The 23,695-nt window shown below is 42.8% G+C and overlaps 1 protein-coding gene across 1 annotated transcript in view; it reads left to right on the forward strand.

The window, feature by feature from the left end:
* LOC127919008 (ras-related protein Rab-33B-like) overlaps nucleotides 1-6,699 on the forward strand; it is a 13,732-nt gene extending 7,033 nt beyond the window's left edge. The window contains exons 2-3 of the mRNA XM_052502358.1: nucleotides 1,743-1,921; nucleotides 6,207-6,699. Of these exons, the coding sequence (XP_052358318.1) occupies nucleotides 1,743-1,921; nucleotides 6,207-6,597 (570 nt within the window). The 3' untranslated portion in view covers nucleotides 6,598-6,699. The remainder of the gene's footprint in view (nucleotides 1-1,742; nucleotides 1,922-6,206) is intronic.
* Nucleotides 6,700-23,695: the final 16,996 nt, after the last annotated feature.

Genomic DNA, 23,695 nt, shown 5'->3' on the forward strand with positions numbered 1-23,695 from the left:
GTAGAATAGTTTCACACCCCCCAACCATCTCTCTCCCTCACCCTCTCTACTCCCCCTCCTCCATCTCTAAAACCTCTTCTCTCACATGTAGAATAGTTTCACCCCCAACCATCTCTCTCCCTCACCCTCTCTACTCCCCCTCCTCCATCTCTAAAACCTCTTCTCTCACATGTAGAATAGTTTCACCCCCCAACCATCTCTCTCCCTCACCCTCTCTACTCCCGCTCCTCCATCTCTAAAACCTCTTCTCTCACATGTAGAATAGTTTCACCCCCCAACCATCTCTCTCCCTCACCCTCTCTACTCCCCCTCCTCCATCTCTAAAACCCCTTCTCTCACATGTAGAATAGTTTCACCCCCCATCTCTAAAACCATCTCACCCTCTCTACTCCCCTCCTCCATCTCTAAAACCTCTCACATGTAGAATAGTTTCACCCCCCAACCATCTCTCTCCCTCACCCTCTCTACTCCCGCTCCTCCATCTCTAAAACCTCTTCTCTCACATGTAGAATAGTTTCACCCCCAACCATCTCTCTCCCTCACCCTCTCTACTCCCCCTCCTCCATCTCTAAAACCTCTTCTCTCACATGTAGAATAGTTTCACCCCCCAACCAACCATCTCCATCTCCCTCACCCCCCAACCTCTCTCCCTCACCCCCCTCCTCCATCTCTAAACCTCTTCTCTCACATGTAGAATAGTTTCACCCCCAACCATCTCTCTCCCTCACCCTCTCTACTCCCCCTCCTCCATCTCTAAAACCCTCTTCTCTCACATGTAGAATAGTTTCACCCCCCCAACCATCTCTCTCCCTCACCCTCTCTACTCCCCCTCCTCCATCTCTAAAACCTCTTCTCTCACATGTAGAATAGTTTCACCCCCAACCATCTCTCTCCCTCACCCTCTCTACTCCCACTCCTCCATCTCTAAAACCTCTTCTCTCACATGTAGAATAGTTTCACCCCCCCCCCAACCATCTCTCTCCCTCACCCTCTCTACTCCCCCTCCTCCATCTCTAAAACCCCTTCTCTCACATGTAGAATAGTTTCACCCCCCAACCATCTCTCTCCCCCAACCATCTACTCCCCCCTCCTCCATCTCTAAAACCTCTTCTCTCACATGTAGAATAGTTTCACCCCCAACCATCCTCTCCTCCATCTCTCCAAAACCTCTTCTCTCACATGTAGAATAGTTTCACCCCCCAACCATCTCTCTCCCTCTCTACTCCCCTCCTCCATCTCTAAAACCTCTTCTCTCACATGTAGAATAGTTTCACCCCCAACCATCTCTCTCCCTCACTCCATCTCTAAAACCCCTCCCATGTAGAATAGCTCCTCCATCTCTAAAACCTCTTCTCTCACATGTAGAATAGTTTCACCCCCCAACCATCTCTCTCCCTCACCCTCTCTACTCCCCCTCCTCCATCTCTAAAACCCCTTCTCTCACATGTAGAATAGTTTCACCCCCAACCATCTCTCTCCCTCACCCTCTCTACTCCCACTCCTCCATCTCTAAAACCTCTTCTCTCACATGTAGAATAGTTTCACCCCCCCAACCATCTCTCTCCCTCACCCTCTCTACTCCCACTCCTCCATCTCTAAAACCTCTTCTCTCACATGTAGAATAGTTTCACCCCCCAACCATCTCTCTCCCTCACCCTCTCTACTCCCACTCCTCCATCTCTAAAACCTCTTCTCTCACATGTAGAATAGTTTCACCCCCCCAACCATCTCTCTCCCTCCAGCTCCAGCTATGGGACACGGCGGGCCAGGAACGTTTCCGGAAGTCCATGGTCCAGCAGTACTATCGCAACGTTCATGCTGTTCTCTTCATCTACGACGTCACCAGACCAGACAGCTTCAGAGGCCTGTCAGCCTGGATAGAGGAGTGTAGACAGTACTCACTGGGACAGGAGATAACCAGGTTAGTTATATATACACAGCCTGGATAGAGGAGTGTAGACGGTACTCACTGGGACAGGAGATAACCAGGTTAGTTATATATACACACAACCTGGATAGAGGGGTGTAGACGGTACTCACTGGGACAGGAGATAACCAGGTTAGTTATATACACACACAGCCTGGATAGAGGGGTGTAGACAGTACTCACTGGGACAGGAGATAACCAGGTTAGTTATATATACACACAACCTGGATAGAGGGGTGTAGACGGTACTCACTGGGACAGGAGATAACCAGGTTAGTTATATATACACACAACCTGGATAGAGGGGTGTAGACGGTACTCACTGGGACAGGAGATGACCAGGTTAGTTATATATATACACACAACCTGGATAGAGGGGTGTAGACGGTACTCACTGGGACAGGAGGTAACCAGGTTAGTTATATACACACACAGCCTGGATAGAGGGGTGTAGACAGTACTCACTGGGACAGGAGATAACCAGGTTAGTTATATACACACACAGCCTGGATAGAGGGGTGTAGACAGTACTCACTGGGACAGGAGACAGGAGACAGGACATAACAGGAGACTGGGACAGGAGATAACCAGGTTAGTTATATACACACAACCTGGATAGAGGAGTGTAGACTACTCACTGGGACAGGAGATAACCAGGTTAGTTATATATACACACAACCTGGATAGAGGGGTGTAGACGGTACTCACTGGGACAGGAGATAACCAGGTTAGTTATATATACACACAACCTGGATAGAGGGGTGTAGACAGTACTCACTGGGACAGGAGATAACCAGGTTAGTTATATATATATATATATATACACACAACCTGGATAGAGGGGTGTAGACGGTACTCACTGGGACAGGAGGTAACCAGGTTAGTTATATATACACACAGCCTGGATAGAGGGGTGTAGACAGTACTCACTGGGACAGGAGGTAACCAGGATAGAGGGGTGTAGACAGTACTCACTGGGACAGGAGACAGGGAGACAGGAGACTGGGACAGGAGATAACCAGGTTAGTTATATACACAACCTGGATAGAGGAGTGTAGACAGTACTCACTGGGACAGGAGATAACCAGGTTAGTTATATACACACACAGCCTGGATAGAGGGGTGTAGACAGTACTCACTGGGACAGGAGGTAACCAGGTTAGTTATATATACACACAACCTGGATAGAGGAGTGTAGACAGTACTCACTGGGACAGGAGACACACAACCTGGATAGAGGAGTGTAGAAGGTACTCACTGGGACAGGAGATAACCAGGTTAGTTATATATACACACAACCTGGATAGAGGAGTGTAGACGGTACTCACTGGGACAGGAGATAACCAGGTTAGTTATATATACACACAACCTGGATAGAGGGGTGTAGACAGTACTCACTGGGACAGGAGATAACCAGGTTAGTTATATACACACAACCTGGATAGAGGAGTGTAGACAGTACTCACTGGGACAGGAGATAACCAGGTTAGTTATATATACACACAACCTGGATAGAGGAGTGCAGACGGTACTCACTGGGACAGGAGATAACCAGGTTAGTTATATATACAACCTGGATAGAGGAGTGTAGACGGTACTCACTGGGACAGGAGATAACCAGGTTAGTTATATATACACACAACCTGGATAGAGGAGTGTAGACGGTACTCACTGGGACAGGAGGTAACCAGGTTAGTTATATACACAACCTGGATAGAGGGGTGTAGACGGTACTCACTGGGACAGGAGATAACCAGGTTAGTTATATACACACAACCTGGATAGAGGGGTGTAGACGGTACTCACTGGGACAGGAGATAACCAGGTTAGTTATATATACACACAACCTGGATAGAGGAGTGTAGACGGTACTCACTGGGACAGGAGATAACCAGGTTAGTTATATACACAACCTGGATAGAGGGGTGTAGACGGTACTCACTGGGACAGGAGGTAACCAGGTTAGTTATATACACAACCTGGATAGAGGGGTGTAGACGGTACTCAGAGGGGTGTAGACGGTACTCACTGGGACAGGAGGTAACCAGGTTAGTTATATACACAACCTGGATAGAGGGGTGTAGACGGTACTCAGAGGGGTGTAGACGGTACTCACTGGGACAGGAGGTAACCAGGTTAGTTATATACACAACCTGGATAGAGGGGTGTAGACAGTACTCAGAGGGGTGTAGACGGTACTCAGAGGGGTGCAGACGGTACTCAGAGGGGTGCAGACGGTACTCAGAGGGGTGCAGACGGTACTCAGAGGGGTGCAGACGGTACTCAGAGGGGTGCAGACGGTACTCAGAGGGGCGCAGACGGTACTCAGAGGGGCGCAGACGGTACTCAGAGGGGCGCAGACGGTACTCAGAGGGGCGCAGACGGTACTCAGAGGGGCGCAGACGGTACTCAGAGGGGCGCAGACGGTACTCAGAGGGGCGCAGACGGTACTCAGAGGGGCGCAGACGGTACTCAGAGGGGCGCAGACGGTACTCAGAGGGGCGCAGACGGTACTCAGAGGGGCGCAGACGGTACTCAGAGGGGCGTAGACGGTACTCAGAGGGGTGTAGACAGTACTCACTGGGACAGGAGGTAACCAGGTTAGTTATATATACACACAACCTGGATAGAGGAGTGTAGACAGTACTCACTGGGACAGGAGACACACAACCTGGATAGAGGAGTGTAGAAGGTACTCACTGGGACAGGAGATAACCAGGTTAGTTATATATACACACAACCTGGATAGAGGAGTGTAGACGGTACTCACTGGGACAGGAGATAACCAGGTTAGTTATATACACACACAACCTGGATAGAGGAGTGTAGACAGTACTCACTGGGACAGGAGATAACCAGGTTAGTTATATATACACACAACCTGGATAGAGGAGTGTAGACAGTACTCACTGGGACAGGAGATAACCAGGTTAGTTATATACACACAACCTGGATAGAGGAGTGTAGACTGTACTCACTGGTACAGGAGATAACCAGTTTAGTTATATATACACACACAACCTGGATAGAGGAGTGTAGACGGTACTCACTGGGACAGGAGATAACCAGGTTAGTTATATATACACACAACCTGGATAGAGTGTAGACGGTACTCACTGGGACAGGAGATAACCAGGTTAGTTATATATACACACAACCTGGATAGAGGAGTGTAGACGGTACTCACTGGGACAGGAGGTAACCAGGTTAGTTATATACACAACCTGGATAGAGGGGTGTAGACGGTACTCAGAGGAGTGTAGACAGTACTCACTGGGACAGGAGACACACAACCTGGATAGAGGAGTGTAGAAGGTACTCACTGGGACAGGAGATAACCAGGTTAGTTATATATACACACAACCTGGATAGAGGAGGGGTACTCACTGGGACAGGAGATAACCAGGTTAGTTATATACACTGGGATAGAGGAGATACTCACCAGGAGATAACCAGGTTAGTTATATATACACACAACCTGGATAGAGGAGTGTAGACGGTACTCACTGGGACAGGAGATAACCAGGTTAGTTATATACACAACCTGGATAGAGGGGTGTAGACGGTACTCACTGGGACAGGAGGTAACCAGGTTAGTTATATACACAACCCTGGTACTCAGAGGGGTGTAGACGGTCACAGGAGGTAACCACAGGGGATAGAGGGGTGTAGTACTCACTGGGACAGGAGGTAACCAGGTTAGTTATATACACAACCTGGATAGAGGGGTGCAGACGGTACTCAGAGGGGTGCAGACGGTACTCAGAGGGGTGCAGACGGTACTCAGAGGGGTGCAGACGGTACTCAGAGGGGTGCAGACGGTACTCAGAGGGGTGCAGACGGTACTCAGAGGGGTGCAGACGGTACTCAGAGGGGTGCAGACGGTACTCAGAGGGGTGCAGGGACAGAGGGGTGCAGTACTCAGAGGGGTGCAGACGGTACTCAGAGGGGTGCAGACGGTACTCACTGGGACAGGAGGTAACCAGGTTAGTCAGTCATATTAGAAGCCAATTCCATTTGTCCTTTTTTTTTTTGTTAAATGGCCCCGTTTACACCTGATCAGTTCCACGTGGAGGCCCAGAGGAACTAGCTCTATCGCCAGGATCAGATTCAGAAAAGCTGCATTGTGTCGGCATTGGGCAGCTGTGTTACACACACCTCCACCAACACACAATAACAACACACAGTAAACACGTTGTTTTGAATACTCTGTACACCATTGCCTTTTCGGTTGTAAACTGTAACGTTTTAAACTCTCAATATGTCTCCCCCTCTGCAGGTTCCTCGTGGGCAACAAGAGCGACCTCCGTGACACCTGCAGCTGTGACCCCAGCTCCATCAAGGTCGAAGGTCAGGTGACACGGGATCAGGCCCAGAAGTTTGCAGTTGCCCACGGGATGATTCTGTTTGAAACGTCTGCTAAAAGCCTCCCTGGAGGAGGAGGAGGAGGAGGAGGAGGAGGAGAACCAGGAGGGGGGCATCAGGACAGCGTGGAGGATGTGTTCATGGCCCTGGCCTCCAGGCTGAAGAGACAGACCAGACCCCCTCCCCCGGTTCTCAACAACACAGGAGTGTCTGGGTCCTATTGTGGGTCCTATACAGGGACATCTTCTTTCAGACTGCCAGCCAAGAAGAACCCTCAGAAAGACTTCTGGACATGCACCTGTTGAGAGAGGCAGGGTGAGAAGAGGGATGGGAGGAGGGGGAACAGGGGAATTTAGGGTGCCCACCAAGAACTCAGAGAAAGACTTCTGGACATGCACCTGTTGAGAGAGGCAGGGTGAGAAGAGGGATGGAACATGGGATGGAGGGAGGGGGAACAGGGGAATTTAGGGTGCCCACCAAGAACTCAGAGAAAGACTTGTGGACATATACCTGAAGGAAGGAAGGAAGGAAGGAAGGAAGGAAGGAAGGAAGGAAGGAAGGAAGGAAGGAAGGAAGGAAGGAAGGAAGGAAGGAAGGAAGGAAGAGAGGGAGAGGGTCCTCTCTGATCAAGCATCTATATCAGTGGAGGTTGGTGAGGGGAGGACGGCTCATAATAATGTCTGGAATGGAATAGTATCAAACACGTGCTCGATACCATTTCATTTACTCCATTCCAGCCATTATTATGAGCCGTCCTCCCCTCACCAGCCTCCACTGATCTATTGCCTGCTCTCAGATCTGTTGTCTCCTTCTGTAGCCTGCTCTCAGATCTGTTGTCTCCTTCTGTAGCCTGCTCTCAGATCTGTTGTCTCCTTCTATAGCCTGCTCTCAGATCTGTTGTCTCCTTCTATAGCCTGCTCTCAGATCTGTTGTCTCCTTCTATAGCCTGCTCTCAGATCTGTTGTCTCCTTCTATAGCCTGCTCTCAGATCTGTTGTCTCCTTCTATAGCCTGCTCTCAGATCTGTTGTCTCCTTCTATAGCCTGCTCTCAGATCTGTTGTCTCCTTCTATAGCCTGCTCTCAGATCTGTTAAAGCATTAACCAAAGGGTCGTTCTACTAATTCGGTGTCTTTTGAAAACGTTTTGACTTCACCTCATTTTAACATTCTGTCGTAAAGAGGACATGTTGAACTTCATTAAGTTTCCCCATCGCAACAGGTTAAAGATGGAAATTACTATAGCAAGTGACAAATAATGATCGGGGTTGTCTCCGGGGTTGACCTATAGCGGGCTCTCAGATCGGGGCGGGGTCCTTCTATAGCGGGGTCTCAGATCTGTTGTCTCCTTAAATCAGCCATGCTGTTTTGACAGATAGAACCAGCTTTTTACTTATTGAACCAGCCTGCTGATCAGATCTGTTAATTATGCATTAACCACATGTTTTACTATGATTCGGTGTCTTTTGAAAACGTTTTGACTTAGAACCTGTTTTTTATGATTAGAACACATTCATTATGAACCACCTGAAAAAATGATTAGAACCACCTGTTTTGACATTATGATTAGAACCACCTGTTTTGACATTATGATTAGAACCACCTGTTTTGACATTATGATTAGAACCACCTGTTTTGACATTATGATTAGAACCAGCTGTTTTGACATTATGATTAGAACCACCTGTTTTGACATTATGATTAGAACCACCTGTTTTGACATTATGATTAGAACCACCTGTTTTGACATTATGATTAGAACCACCTGTTTTGACATTATGAATAGAACCAGCTGTTTTGACATTATGAATAGAACCAGCTGTTTTGACATTATGAATAGAACCAGCTGTTTTGACATTATGAATAGAACCAGCTGTTTTGACATTATGAATAGAACCAGCTGTTTTGACATTATGAATAGAACCAGCTGTTTTGACATTATGAATAGAACCAGCTGTTTTGACATTATGAATAGAACCAGCTGTTTTGACATTATGGAATGTATGTTTTGCAACATTATGGATAGAACCAGCTGTTTTGACATTAAAGCTGTTTTGACATTATGAATAACCAGCTGTTAAACATTATTTATACCAGCTGTTTTGACATTAGGGTTGACTTGTTTTGACATTATGAATAGAACCAGCTGTTTTGACCCGAATAGAACCAGCTGTTTTGACATTTAGAACAAAACACCAGAACAGCTGCCAGAAAATTATATAACCAGCTGTTTTGACATTATGATTAGAACCAGCTGTTTTGACATTATGATTAGAACCAGCTGTTTTGACATTATGATTAGACTACTAGATGTTCAATGTTTCTTTGGGAAGAAATATTTAAAATGGGAATATTTATATGTTTTATTTTATTTTAAATATTTTCACCATATTAAAATGAGAGTTAATTTCACTTAACAGGGTTGACCTTCAAACTGAGGGACTGAATCACTAATCACAATAAAATAACTAGGGCTTTACAATGATGGAGAAATGTTGGGATGAAAGGGGTTAAATCTTCTTAGAAGTCGGAGAGGGTGCACGGAGGGACATTTCAAAATGCCGAAGTCTATTCCTATTAAATCAGAATTATTGAATTCTCCATGTGGTCTATATTATATGGCACTAAATTTAATATAACAGGCTTTTTAAAATTCAATATTGGTGCTCAATTTATCCCTAAAATATCAAAGGGAACGCAAAAGGCCCTCATTTCGTGGAATGACCCAAAGACAGTGGAGACTCTTGGATACACTCCCCTGGAAGTACCGCATAATGTAACTGTCTGAAGCTTGTGCAGTGGGTCGTCTTTTATGTGTCTCGATCTGTCCATCTTTGCGTTGTGGTCATTGTATAGCAGGAAAGATATGACTGTACATTTCCATTCATGATGTGTGTAAATGTTTTCCATATTCAATAAAATAATCAATGTTCTTCAAAGTTGTAATCAATAGTACTACTCTTTGAACTGAATTGTGTTTTTATATTGTTCATCCCATTGGCAGTTTGTCTGATTTTTCACAGGGATCTAATGCAGGTCTGTAATAGTTTTCAGTGTTCATTTTGAAGTTAGTTTACTTGAAAAACTATGTACTACAGCAGAGCAGGACTAGAACACGTTCGATATGTTTGTTGATCTCTGGATGAGAAGGAGACAATCGCTGCCCCGGGATATCAACTGTGAAAAGGTTACACTTCACAACCGATTTACTCCCTGGAAACACTCCCTTTTCCATGGTTACTGTGGTAGAGGGACTACACGGGAGGAGTGGTGTGCTGGTCATGCAGGAGTGTGGGCGGTTGAGAATGGTGTGTGTGACCGAGGTGGCACATGACCCTTCTTCTGCTCAGTGCAGCAGACAACACACATGCCACCAACGTGTGTGTGTGTGTGTGTGTGTGTGTGTGTGTGTGTGTGTGTGTGTGTGTGTGTGTGGCACGACAGTATGGTGCAACATTCATCGGTTAGCTGACAGAGGTCCTTCTCGGTTTTCTCTCTCCTTTCAGACTTCCTGAACTGACTGAATAAGAACAAGTGGAAGGTGCCTCCTGGTTGCCTTTAAGCACTGGTCTCAGGTCAGGGAGTTGATAAAGCGTCTCAGAGAAGGACGGCTTATCTAGGATCAGGTCCCATGTCAACTCATTACCATCGACTTGACTCATAATGGTTCATTTGGGGTGAGTTAAATCTGATCCTAGATCTGCACTATATATGTGTTTTATAAACCTACCTCTTGTTATAGCTCTTTTTACAAACGCAAAATAATGACCTCTATCTCAAATCAGAGTCCAGGAGTTAATTTCATTGATAACACGTCTAGGGTGACAAGCAAGCAAGGAGGAACTTCCTGTCACGTCTAGGTTGACAAGCAAGCAAGGAGGAACTTCCTGTCACGTCTAGGTTGACAGGCCAGCAAGGAGGAACTTCCTGTCACGTCTAGGTTGACAGGCCAGCAAGGAGGAACTTCCTGTCAGGAACTTCCTGTCACGTCTAGGTTGACAGGCCAGCAAGGAGGAACTCAGGGAGGAACCAGATTCTAGATGAAGATCCTATATTGACTACTGTTGGTAACACTGTTATATAACCTATAGATGGTAACACTGAGTTATATAACCTATAGTTGGTAACACTGTTATATAACCTATAGATGGTAACACTGTTATATAACATATAGATGGTAACACTGTTATATAACCTATAGATGGTAACACTGTTATATAACCTATAGATGGTAACACTGTTATATAACCTATAGATGGTAACACTGAGTTATATAACCTATAGATGGTAACACAGTTATATAACCTATAGATGGTAACACTGTTATATAACCTATAGATGGTAACACTGAGTTATATAACCTATAGATGGTAGCACTGAGTTATATAACCTATAGATGGTAACACTGAGTTATATAACCTATAGATGGTAACACTGTTATATAACCTATAGATGGTAACACTGTTATATAACCTATAGATGGTAACACTGAGTTATATAACCTATAGATGGTAACACTGAGTTATATAACCTATAGATGGTACTGAGTTATATAACCTATAGATGGTAACACTGTTATATAACCTATAGATGGTAACACTGAGTTATATAACCTATAGATGGTAACACTGAGTTATATAACCTATAGATGGTAACACTGAGTTATATAACCTATAGATGGTAACACTGAGTTATATAACCTATAGATGGTAACACTGAGTTATATAACCTATAGATGGTAACACTGAGTTATATAACCTATAGATGGTAACACTGAGTTATATAACCTATAGATGGTAACACTGAGTTATATAACCTATAGATGGTAACACTGAGTTATATAACCTATAGATGGTAACACTGAGTTATATAACCTATAGATGGTAACACTGAGTTATATAACCTATAGATGGTAACACTTATATAACCTATAGATGGTAACACTTATATAACCTATAGATGGTAACACTGAGTTATATAACCTATAGATGGTAACACTGAGTTATATAACCTATAGATGGTAACACTGAGTTATATAACCTATAGATGGTAACACTGAGTTATATAACCTATAGATGGTAACACTGAGTTATATAACCTATAGATGGTAACACTGAGTTATATAACCTATAGATGGTAACACTGAGTTATATAACCTATAGATGGTAACACTGAGTTATATAACCTATAGATGGTAACACTGAGTTATATAACCTATAGATGGTAACACTGTTATATAACCTATAGATGGTGACACTGTTATATAACATATAGATGGTAACACTGAGTTATATAACCTATAGATGGTAACACTGTTATATAACCTATAGATGGTAACACTGAGTTATATAACCTATAGATGGTAACAGTGAGTTACATAACCTATAGATGGTAATACTGAGTTATATAACCTATAGATGGTAACACTTATATAACCTATAGATGGTAACACTGAGTTATATAACCTATAGATGGTAACACTTATATAACCTATAGATGGTAACACTGAGTTATATAACCTATAGATGGTAACACTTATATAACCTATAGATGGTAACATTATCTTCTGATCTTGTGTGAAGATAATGTTCTATACACTGATCTTTACAGGAAACCTACTGATCCTAACAGTTTGTTGAGGGCTGATAGTTGTCACCGACTTCCCTTGAAAACAGTTTTCCCTACAGCCAATTCTGTCGAATCAAAAGAATTTGCAAAAAAAACTCATATTTCGATAGAAATATGGCTGAGACGCAAAGATAATTCAAGGAGAGGGGGTACAAAAAATGACAGATTAATGCTGCCAATGAAAAAACATCTAAACAAAACGAGACATGACCTTTGTCAAGGTCAGTCTCGTAAAAAGAAGCATTCCTGCGTTCTAACTACCCGCTATTCAAAACGCTCTGAACAAATGAAGGGAATCGTTCACAAACATTGGCACATTCTAAGATCCGATAACAGTATTGATAATTTTCGTACCTTCCCTTGGTCGTATTCCCGCGGGGCAGAAATCTCAGAGATCAATTGGTGAACTCTAATTTACCACCCCAAGATATCCCTGCACAACGTCTATTTGCGCCCCTACTGGATGGAAACTACAAGAGTAATGGCTGTGCTCAAGGCAATGGCACTTATAAATGTAGATCCTTCATACAGGGAAACGGATCCCAATCAAAGGTGTTATCACGTGCTTCACTAAGGCAGTTATTTATCTTATAACTTGTCCTTGTGGTAAAAATGATGTGGGTTAAACAAAGCGCGATTTAAAAGTACGAATCTCAGAGCGTCGTAGCACCATTAGATGTAAAAACTCGATTTACCCAGTTGTGGCCCTCTTTTCGGAAGCAAACCACTCGATTTCGTCTCTACGTTATATTGGCATCGAACATGTCACCCTTCATGGAGAGGAGGTGACCTCGATCATTTATTCTCAAAACGAGAGGCTGCCTGGATCTTTAACTTAAAGACCCTTGCTCCCTTCGGTCTCAAGGTAGACTTAGATCTGGACGTGCCATTCTTGTGATTATTGTGATTTTGCCATTGTAAATGTGTGTACCGGTAGGTTTATGTAGCCAAATTGTATCTATGATCATACGCTATCAATTTATGTTTTTTTGTATGCTATTTTAATATATTAACCAATGATATCAGGCCACACCCGGCCATGATTACAGACACCTGTGTGTGTCTATTGACACTATATAAACGAGTCATCCCGCGGTGTTTGTCATTATACCCTGATGAAGACAGCTTGTCTGTCAACGTAGGACATTACATTATTGCATCTGGCCTCCTAGAATGTGTGGCTCCTTCATTTTTCAAACACTGAATAACCTCACATCCCCTGTTATCAGTCAATATAGATTTAATTTACATTTTATTTAACCAGGCAAGTCAGTTAAGAACAAATTCTTATTTTCAATGACGGCCTGGGAACAGTGGGTTAACTGCCTGTTCAGGGGCAGAACGACAGATTTGTACCTTGTCAGCTCGGGGGCTTGAACTGGTTACTAGTCCAACGCTCTAACCACTAGGCTACGCTGCCGCCCCATAGATAAACCTGTACCTGGAATATCTGCAATAACAGTGAGGATATTGCATTCATCTACGTCAGTATTTTTTAAAACCACAACATTTATAATGCCTCACTATGGTCGATACAATCACTATACTTCACTATGTCGATACAATCACTATGCCTCACTATGGTCACTACAATCACTATGAATCACTATGGTCACTACAATCACTATGTCTCACTATGGTCAATACAATCACTATGCCTCACTATGGTCACTACAATCACTATGACTCACTATGGTCAATACAATCACTATGACTCACTATGGTCACTACAATCACTATGTCTCACTATGGTCAATACAATCACTATGCCTCACTATGGTCACTACAATCACTATGACTCACTATGGTCAATACAATCACTATGACTCACTATGGTCACTACAATCACTATGTCTCACTATGGTCAATACAATCACTATGCCTCACTATGGTCAATACAATCACTATGCCTCACTATGGTCACTACAATCACTATGACTCACTATGGTCGATACAATCACTATGGTCACTACAATCACTATGACTCACTATGGTCACTACAATCACTATGGTCACTACAATCACTATGTCTCACTATGGTCACTACAATCACTATGCCTCACTATGGTCATACAATCACTATGCCTCACTATGGTCACTACAATCACTATCTCACTATGGTCGATACAATCACTATGGTCACTACAATCACTATGACTCACTATGGTCACTACAATCACTATGGTCACTACAATCACTATGACTCACTATGGTCACTACAATCACTATGCCTCACTATGGTCACTACAATCACTATGCCTCACTATGGTCACTACAATCACTATGCCAATCACACTATGGTCACTACAATCACTATGCCTCACTATGGTCACTACAATCACTATGCCTCACTATGGTCGATACAATCACTATGCCTCACTATGGTCGATACAATCACTATGCCTCACTATGGTCACTACAATCACTATGTCTCACTATGGTCACTACAATCACTATGCCTCACTATGGTCACTACATTCACTATGTCTCACTATGGTCACTACAATCACTATGTCTCACTATGGTCACTACAATCACTATGTCTCACTATGGTCACTACAATCACTATGTCTCACTATGGTCACTACAATCACTATGCCTCACTATGGTCAATACAATCACTATGACTCACTATGGTCACTACAATCACTATGCCTCACTATGGTCGATACAATCACTATGCCTCAATATGGTCGATACAATCACTATGCCTCACTATGGTCACTACAATCACTATACCTCACTATGGTCACTACAATCACTATCACTATGGTCACAATCACTGGTCACTACAATCACTATGCCTCACTATGGTCACTACAATCACTATGCCTCTATGGTCTACAATCACTATGCCTCACTATGGTCACTACAATCACTATGCCTCACTATGGTCGATACAATCACTATGCCTCACTATGGTCACTACAATCACTATGACTCACTATGGTCACTACAATCACTATGCCTCACTATGGTCACTACAATCACTATGCCTCACTATGGTCACTACAATCACTATGCCTCACTATGGTCACTACAATCACTATGCCTCACTATGGTCGATACAATCACTATGCCTCACTATGGTCACTACAATCACTATGCCTCACTATGGTCACTACAATCACTATGCCTCACTATGGTCACTACAATCACTATGCCTCACTATGGTCACTACAATCACTATGCCTCACTATGGTCACTACAATCACTATGCCTCACTATGGTCACTACAATCACTATGCCTCACTATGGTCACTACAATCACTATGCCTCACTATGGTCGATACAATCACTATGCCTCACTATGGTCGATACAATCACTATGCCTCACTATGGTCACTACAATCACTGGTCACTACTCACTATGGTCGATACAATCACTATGGTCACTACAATCACTATGACTCACTATGGTCACTACAATCACTATGCCTCACTATGGTCACTACAATCAATCACTATGCCTCACTATGGTCACTACAATCACTATGCCTCACTATGGTCACTACAATCACTATGCCTCACTATGGTGATACAATCACTATGCCTCACTATGGTCATCAATCACTATGCCTCACTATGGTCACTACAATCACTATGCCTCACTATGGTCACTACAATCACTATGCCTCACTATCACTATGCCTCACTATGGTCGATACAATCACTATGCCTCACTATGGTCGATACAATCACTATGCCTCACTATGGTCGATACAATCACTATGACTCACTATGGTCAATACAATCACTATGTCTCACTATGGTCACTACAATCACTATGCCTCACTATGGTCGATACAATCACTATGCCTCACTATGGTCACTACAATCACTATGCCTCACTATGGTCGATACAATCACTATGCTTCACTATGGTCGATACAATCACTATGCCTCACTATGGTCAATCACTACAATCACTATGCCTCACTATGGTCGATACAATCACTATGCCTCACTATGGTCGATACAATCACTATGCCTCACTATGGTCACTACAATCACTATGCCTCACTATGGTCATACAATCACTATGCCTCACTATGGTCACTACAATCACTATGCCTCACTATGGTCACTACAATCACTATGCCTCACTATGGTCACTACAATCACTATGCCTCACTATGGTCACTACAATCACTATACTTCACTATGGTCACTACAATCACTATGGTCACTACAATCACTATGTCTCACTATGGTCACTACAATCACTATGCCTCACTATGGTCGATACAATCACTGTACTTCACTATGTCGATACAATCACTATGACTCACTATGGTCACTACAATCACTATGCCTCACTATGGTCACTACAATCACTATGGTCACTACAATCACTATGCCTCACTATGGTCACTACAATCACTATGCCTCACTATGGTCGATACAATCACTATGTCACTACTCTACTATGGTCACTACAATCACTATGCCTCACTATGGTCACTACAATCACTATGCCTCACTATGGTCACTACAATCACTATGCCTCACTATGGTCACTACAATCACTATGCCTCACTATGGTCAATACAATCACTATGCCTCAATATGGTCGATACAATCACTATACTTCACTATGGTCACTACAATCACTATGCCTCACTATGGTCACTACAATCACTATGCCTCACTATGGTCACTACAATCACTATGCCTCACTATGGTCACTACAATCACTATGCCTCACTATGGTCGATACAATCACTATGCCTCACTATGGTCACTACAATCACTATGCCTCACTATGGTCACTACAATCACTATGCCTCACTATGGTCACTACAATCACTATGCCTCACTATGGTCACTACAATCACTATGCCTCACTATGGTCACTACAATCACTATGCCTCACTATGGTCGATACAATCACTATGCCTCACTATGGTCGATACAATCACTATGCCTCACTATGGTCACTACAATCACTATGCCTCACTATGGTCACTACAATCACTATGCCTCACTATGGTCGATACAATCACTATGCCTCACTATGGTCGATACAATCACTATGCCTCACTATGGTCGATACAATCACTATGCCTCACTATGGTCGATACAATCACTATGGTCACTACAATCACTATGCCTCACTATGGTCAATACAATCACTATGACTCACTATGGTCACTACAATCACTATGCCTCACTATGGTCACTACAATCACTATGCCTCACTATGGTCGATACAATCACTATGCCTCAATATGGTCAATACAATCACTATGCCTCAATATGGTCGATACAATCACTATGCCTCAATATGGTCGATACAATCACTATGCCTCACTATGGTCGATACAATCACTATGCCTCACTATGGTCACTACAATCACTATGACTCACTATGGTCACTACAATCACTATGCCTCACTATGGTCACTACAATCACTATGCCTCACTATGGTCACTACAATCACTATGCCTCACTATGGTCGATACAATCACTATGCCTCACTATGGTCACTACAATCACTATGCCTCACTATGGTCGATACAATCACTATGCCTCACTATGGTCACTACAATCACTATGCCTCACTATGGTCACTACAATCACTATGACTCACTATGGTCACTACAATCACTATGCCTCACTATGGTCACTACAATCACTATGCCTCACTATGGTCACTACAATCACTATACTTCACTATGGTCACTACAATCACTATGGTCACTACAATCACTATGTCTCACTATGGTCACTACAATCACTATGCCTCACTATGGTCGATACAATCACTGTACTTCACTATGTCGATACAATCACTATGACTCACTATGGTCACTACAATCACTATGCCTCACTATGGTCACTACAATCACTATGGTCACTACAATCACTATGCCTCACTATGGTCACTACAATCACTATGCCTCACTATGGTCGATACAATCACTATACTTCACTATGGTCGATACAATCACTATGCCTCACTATGGTCGATACAATCACTATGCCTCACTATGGTCACTACAATCACTATGCCTCACTATGGTCGATACAATCACTATGCCTCACTATGGTCACTACAATCACTATGCCTCACTATGGTCGATACAATCACTGTACTTCACTATGTCGATACAATCACTATGACTCACTATGGTCACTACAATCACTATGCCTCACTATGGTCACTACAATCACTATGGTCACTACAATCACTATGCCTCACTATGGTCACTACAATCACTATGCCTCACTATGGTCGATACAATCACTATACTTCACTATGTCGATACAATCACTATGACTCACTATGGTCACTACAATCACTATGCCTCACTATGGTCACTACAATCACTATGGTCACTACAATCACTATGCCTCACTATGGTCACTACAATCACTATGCCTCACTATGGTCGATACAATCACTATGACTCACTATGGTCACTACAATCACTATGCCTCACTATGGTCACTACAATCACTATGCCTCACTATGGTCACTACAATCACTATGCCTCACTATGGTCACTACAATCACTATGCCTCACTATGGTCACTACAATCACTATGCCTCACTATGGTCAATACAATCACTATGCCTCAATATGGTCGATACAATCACTATACTTCACTATGGTCACTACAATCACTATGCCTCACTATGGTCACTACAATCACTATACTTCACTATGGTCACTACAATCACTATGCCTCACTATGGTCACTACAATCACTATGCCTCACTATGTCGATACAATCACTATGCCTCACTATGGTCACTACAATCACTATGCCTCACTATGGTCGATACAATCACTATGCCTCAATATGGTCACTACAATCACTATGACTCACTATGGTCACTACAATCACTATGCCTCACTATGGTCACTACAATCACTATGCCTCACTATGGTCGATACAATCACTATGCCTCACTATGGTCGATACAATCACTATGCCTCAATATGGTCACTACAATCACTATGCCTCAATATGGTCACTACAATCACTATGCCTCACTATGGTCGATACAATCACTATGCCTCACTATGGTCGATACAATCACTATGCCTCACTATGGTCGATACAATCACTATGCCTCACTATGGTCGATACAATCACTATGCCTCACTATGGTCGATACAATCACTATGGTCACTACAATCACTATGCCTCACTATGGTCAATACAATCACTATGACTCACTATGGTCACTACAATCACTATGCCTCACTATGGTCACTACAATCACTATGCCTCACTATGGTCGATACAATCACTATGCCTCAATATGGTCAATACAATCACTATGCCTCAATATGGTCGATACAATCACTATGCCTCAATATGGTCGATACAATCACTATGCCTCACTATGTCGATACAATCACTATGCCTCACTATGGTCACTACAATCACTATGACTCACTATGGTCACTACAATCACTATGCCTCACTATGGTCACTACAATCACTATGCCTCACTATGGTCACTACAATCACTATGCCTCACTATGGTCACTACAATCACTATGCCTCACTATGGTCACTACAATCACTATGCCTCAATATGGTCGATACAATCACTATGCCTCACTATGGTCACTACAATCACTATGCCTCACTATGGTCACTACAATCACTATGACTCACTATGGTCACTACAATCACTATGCCTCACTATGGTCACTACAATCACTATGCCTCACTATGGTCACTACAATCACTATACTTCACTATGGTCACTACAATCACTATGGTCACTACAATCACTATGTCTCACTATGGTCACTACAATCACTATGTCTCACTATGGTCACTACAATCACTATGCCTCACTATGGTCACTACAATCACTATGCCTCACTATGGTCACTACAATCACTATGCCTCACTATGGTCGATACAATCACTATGCCTCACTATGGTCACTACAATCACTATGCCTCACTATGGTCACTACAATCACTATGCCTCACTATGGTCACTACAATCACTATGTCTCACTATGGTCACTACAATCACTATGCCTCACTATGGTCACTACAATCACTATGCCTCACTATGGTCGATACAATCACTATGCCTCACTATGGTCACTACAATCACTATGCCTCACTATGGTCACTACAATCACTATGTCTCACTATGGTCACTACAATCACTATGCCTCACTATGGTCGATACAATCACTATGCCTCACTATGGTCGATACAATCACTATGCCTCACTATGGTCGATACAATCACTATGCCTCACTATGGTCACTACAATCACTATGCCTCACTATGGTCGATACAATCACTATGCCTCACTATGGTCACTACAATCACTATGCCTCACTATGGTCGATACAATCACTATGCCTCACTATGGTCACTACAATCACTATGCCTCACTATGGTCAATACAATCACTATGACTCACTATGGTCACTACAATCACTATGTCTCACTATGGTCAATACAATCACTATGCCTCACTATGGTCAATACAATCACTATGCCTCACTATGGTCACTACAATCACTATGACTCACTATGGTCGATACAATCACTATGGTCACTACAATCACTATGACTCACTATGGTCACTACAATCACTATGACTCACTATGGTCACTACAATCACTATGTCTCACTATGGTCAATACAATCACTATGCCTCACTATGGTCACTACAATCACTATGACTCACTATGGTCAATACAATCACTATGACTCACTATGGTCACTACAATCACTATGTCTCACTATGGTCAATACAATCACTATGCCTCACTATGGTCAATACAATCACTATGCCTCACTATGGTCACTACAATCACTATGACTCACTATGGTCGATACAATCACTATGGTCACTACAATCACTATGACTCACTATGGTCACTACAATCACTATGTCTCACTATGGTCACTACAATCACTATGCCTCACTATGGTCGATACAATCACTATACTTCACTATGGTCGATACAATCACTATGCCTCACTATGGTCACTACAATCACTATGACTCACTATGGTCGATACAATCACTATGGTCACTACAATCACTATGACTCACTATGGTCGATACAATCACTATGGTCACTACAATCACTATGACTCACTATGGTCACTACAATCACTATGCCTCACTATGGTCACTACAATCACTATGCCTCACTATGGTCACTACAATCACTATGCCTCACTATGGTCGATACAATCACTATACCTCACTATGGTCGATACAATCACTATGCCTCACTATGGTCGATACAATCACTATGCCTCACTATGGTCACTACAATCACTATGCCTCACTATGGTCAATCACTACAATCACTATGCCTCACTATGGTCGATACAATCACTATGCCTCACTATGGTCGATACAATCACTATGCCTCACTATGGTCGATACAATCACTATGACTCACTATGGTCAATACAATCACTATGTCTCACTATGGTCACTACAATCACTATGCCTCACTATGGTCGATACAATCACTATGACTCACTATGGTCACTACAATCACTATGCCTCACTATGGTCACTACAATCACTATGCCTCACTATGGTCACTACAATCACTATGCCTCACTATGGTCACTACAATCACTATGGTCACTACAATCACTATGCCTCACTATGGTCACTACAATCACTATGCCTCACTATGGTCACTACAATCACTATGCCTCACTATGGTCACTACAATCACTATGCCTCACTATGGTCGATACAATCACTGTACTTCACTAACAATCACTATGACTCACTATGGTCACTACAATCACTATGCCTCACTATGGTCACTACAATCACTATGGTCACTACAATCACTATGCCTCACTATGGTCACTACAATCACTATGCCTCACTATGGTCGATACAATCACTATGACTCACTATGGTCACTACAATCACTATGCCTCACTATGGTCACTACAATCACTATGCCTCACTATGGTCACTACAATCACTATGCCTCACTATGGTCACTACAATCACTATGCCTCACTATGGTCAATACAATCACTATGCCTCAATATGGTCGATACAATCACTATACTTCACTATGGTCACTACAATCACTATGCCTCACTATGGTCACTACAATCACTATACTTCACTATGGTCACTACAATCACTATGCCTCACTATGGTCACTACAATCACTATACTTCACTATGGTCACTACAATCACTATGCCTCACTATGGTCACTACAATCACTATGCCTCACTATGTCGATACAATCACTATGCCTCACTATGGTCGATACAATCACTATACTTCACTATGGTCAATACAATCACTATGCCTCACTATGGTCAATACAATCACTATGCCTCACTATGGTCACTACAATCACTATGACTCACTATGGTCGATACAATCACTATGGTCACTACAATCACTATGACTCACTATGGTCACTACAATCACTATGCCTCACTATGGTCACTACAATCACTATGCCTCACTATGGTCACTACAATCACTATGCCTCACTATGGTCGATACAATCACTATACCTCACTATGGTCGATACAATCACTATGCCTCACTATGGTCACTACAATCACTATGCCTCACTATGGTCACTACAATCACTATGCCTCACTATGGTCACTACAATCACTATGCCTCACTATGGTCGATACAATCACTATGCCTCACTATGGTCGATACAATCACTATGCCTCACTATGGTCGATACAATCACTATGCCTCACTATGGTCGATACAATCACTATGACTCACTATGGTCAATACAATCACTATGTCTCACTATGGTCACTACAATCACTATGCCTCACTATGGTCGATACAATCACTATGCCTCACTATGGTCACTACAATCACTATGCCTCACTATGGTCGATACAATCACTATACTTCACTATGGTCGATACAATCACTATGCCTCACTATGGTCACTACAATCACTATGCCTCACTATGGTCGATACAATCACTATGCCTCACTATGGTCGATACAATCACTATGCCTCACTATGGTCACTACAATCACTATGCCTCACTATGGTCGATACAATCACTATGCCTCACTATGGTCACTACAATCACTATGCCTCACTATGGTCGATACAATCACTATGCCTCACTATGGTCATACAATCACTATGCCTCACTATGGTCACTACAATCACTATGCCTCACTATGGTCACTACAATCACTATGGTCACTACAATCACTATGCCTCACTATGGTCACTACAATCACTATGCCTCACTATGGTCACTACAATCACTATGCCTCACTATGGTCACTACAATCACTATGCCTCACTATGGTCACTACAATCACTATGCCTCACTATGGTCACTACAATCAATGCCTCACTATGGTCAATACAATCACTATGCCTCACTATGGTCACTACAATCACTATGCCTCACTATGGTCAATACAATCACTATGCCTCACTATGGTCACTACAATCACTATGCCTCACTATGGTCACTACAATCACTATGCCTCACTATGGTCACTACAATCACTATGCCTCACTATGGTCACTACAATCACTATGCCTCACTATGGTCAATACAATCACTATGCCTCACTATGGTCACTACAATCACTATGCCTCACTATGGTCACTACAATCACTATGCCTCACTATGGTCACTACAATCACTATGCCTCACTATGGTCATACAATCACTATGCCTCACTATGGTCACTACAATCACTATGCCTCACTATGGTCACTACAATCACTATGCCTCACTATGGTCACTACAATCACTATGCCTCACTATGGTCATAC

The sequence above is a fragment of the Oncorhynchus keta genome, unplaced genomic scaffold (genome assembly GCF_023373465.1).
Source record: "Oncorhynchus keta strain PuntledgeMale-10-30-2019 unplaced genomic scaffold, Oket_V2 Un_contig_15525_pilon_pilon, whole genome shotgun sequence".
NCBI lineage: Eukaryota > Metazoa > Chordata > Actinopteri > Salmoniformes > Salmonidae > Oncorhynchus > Oncorhynchus keta.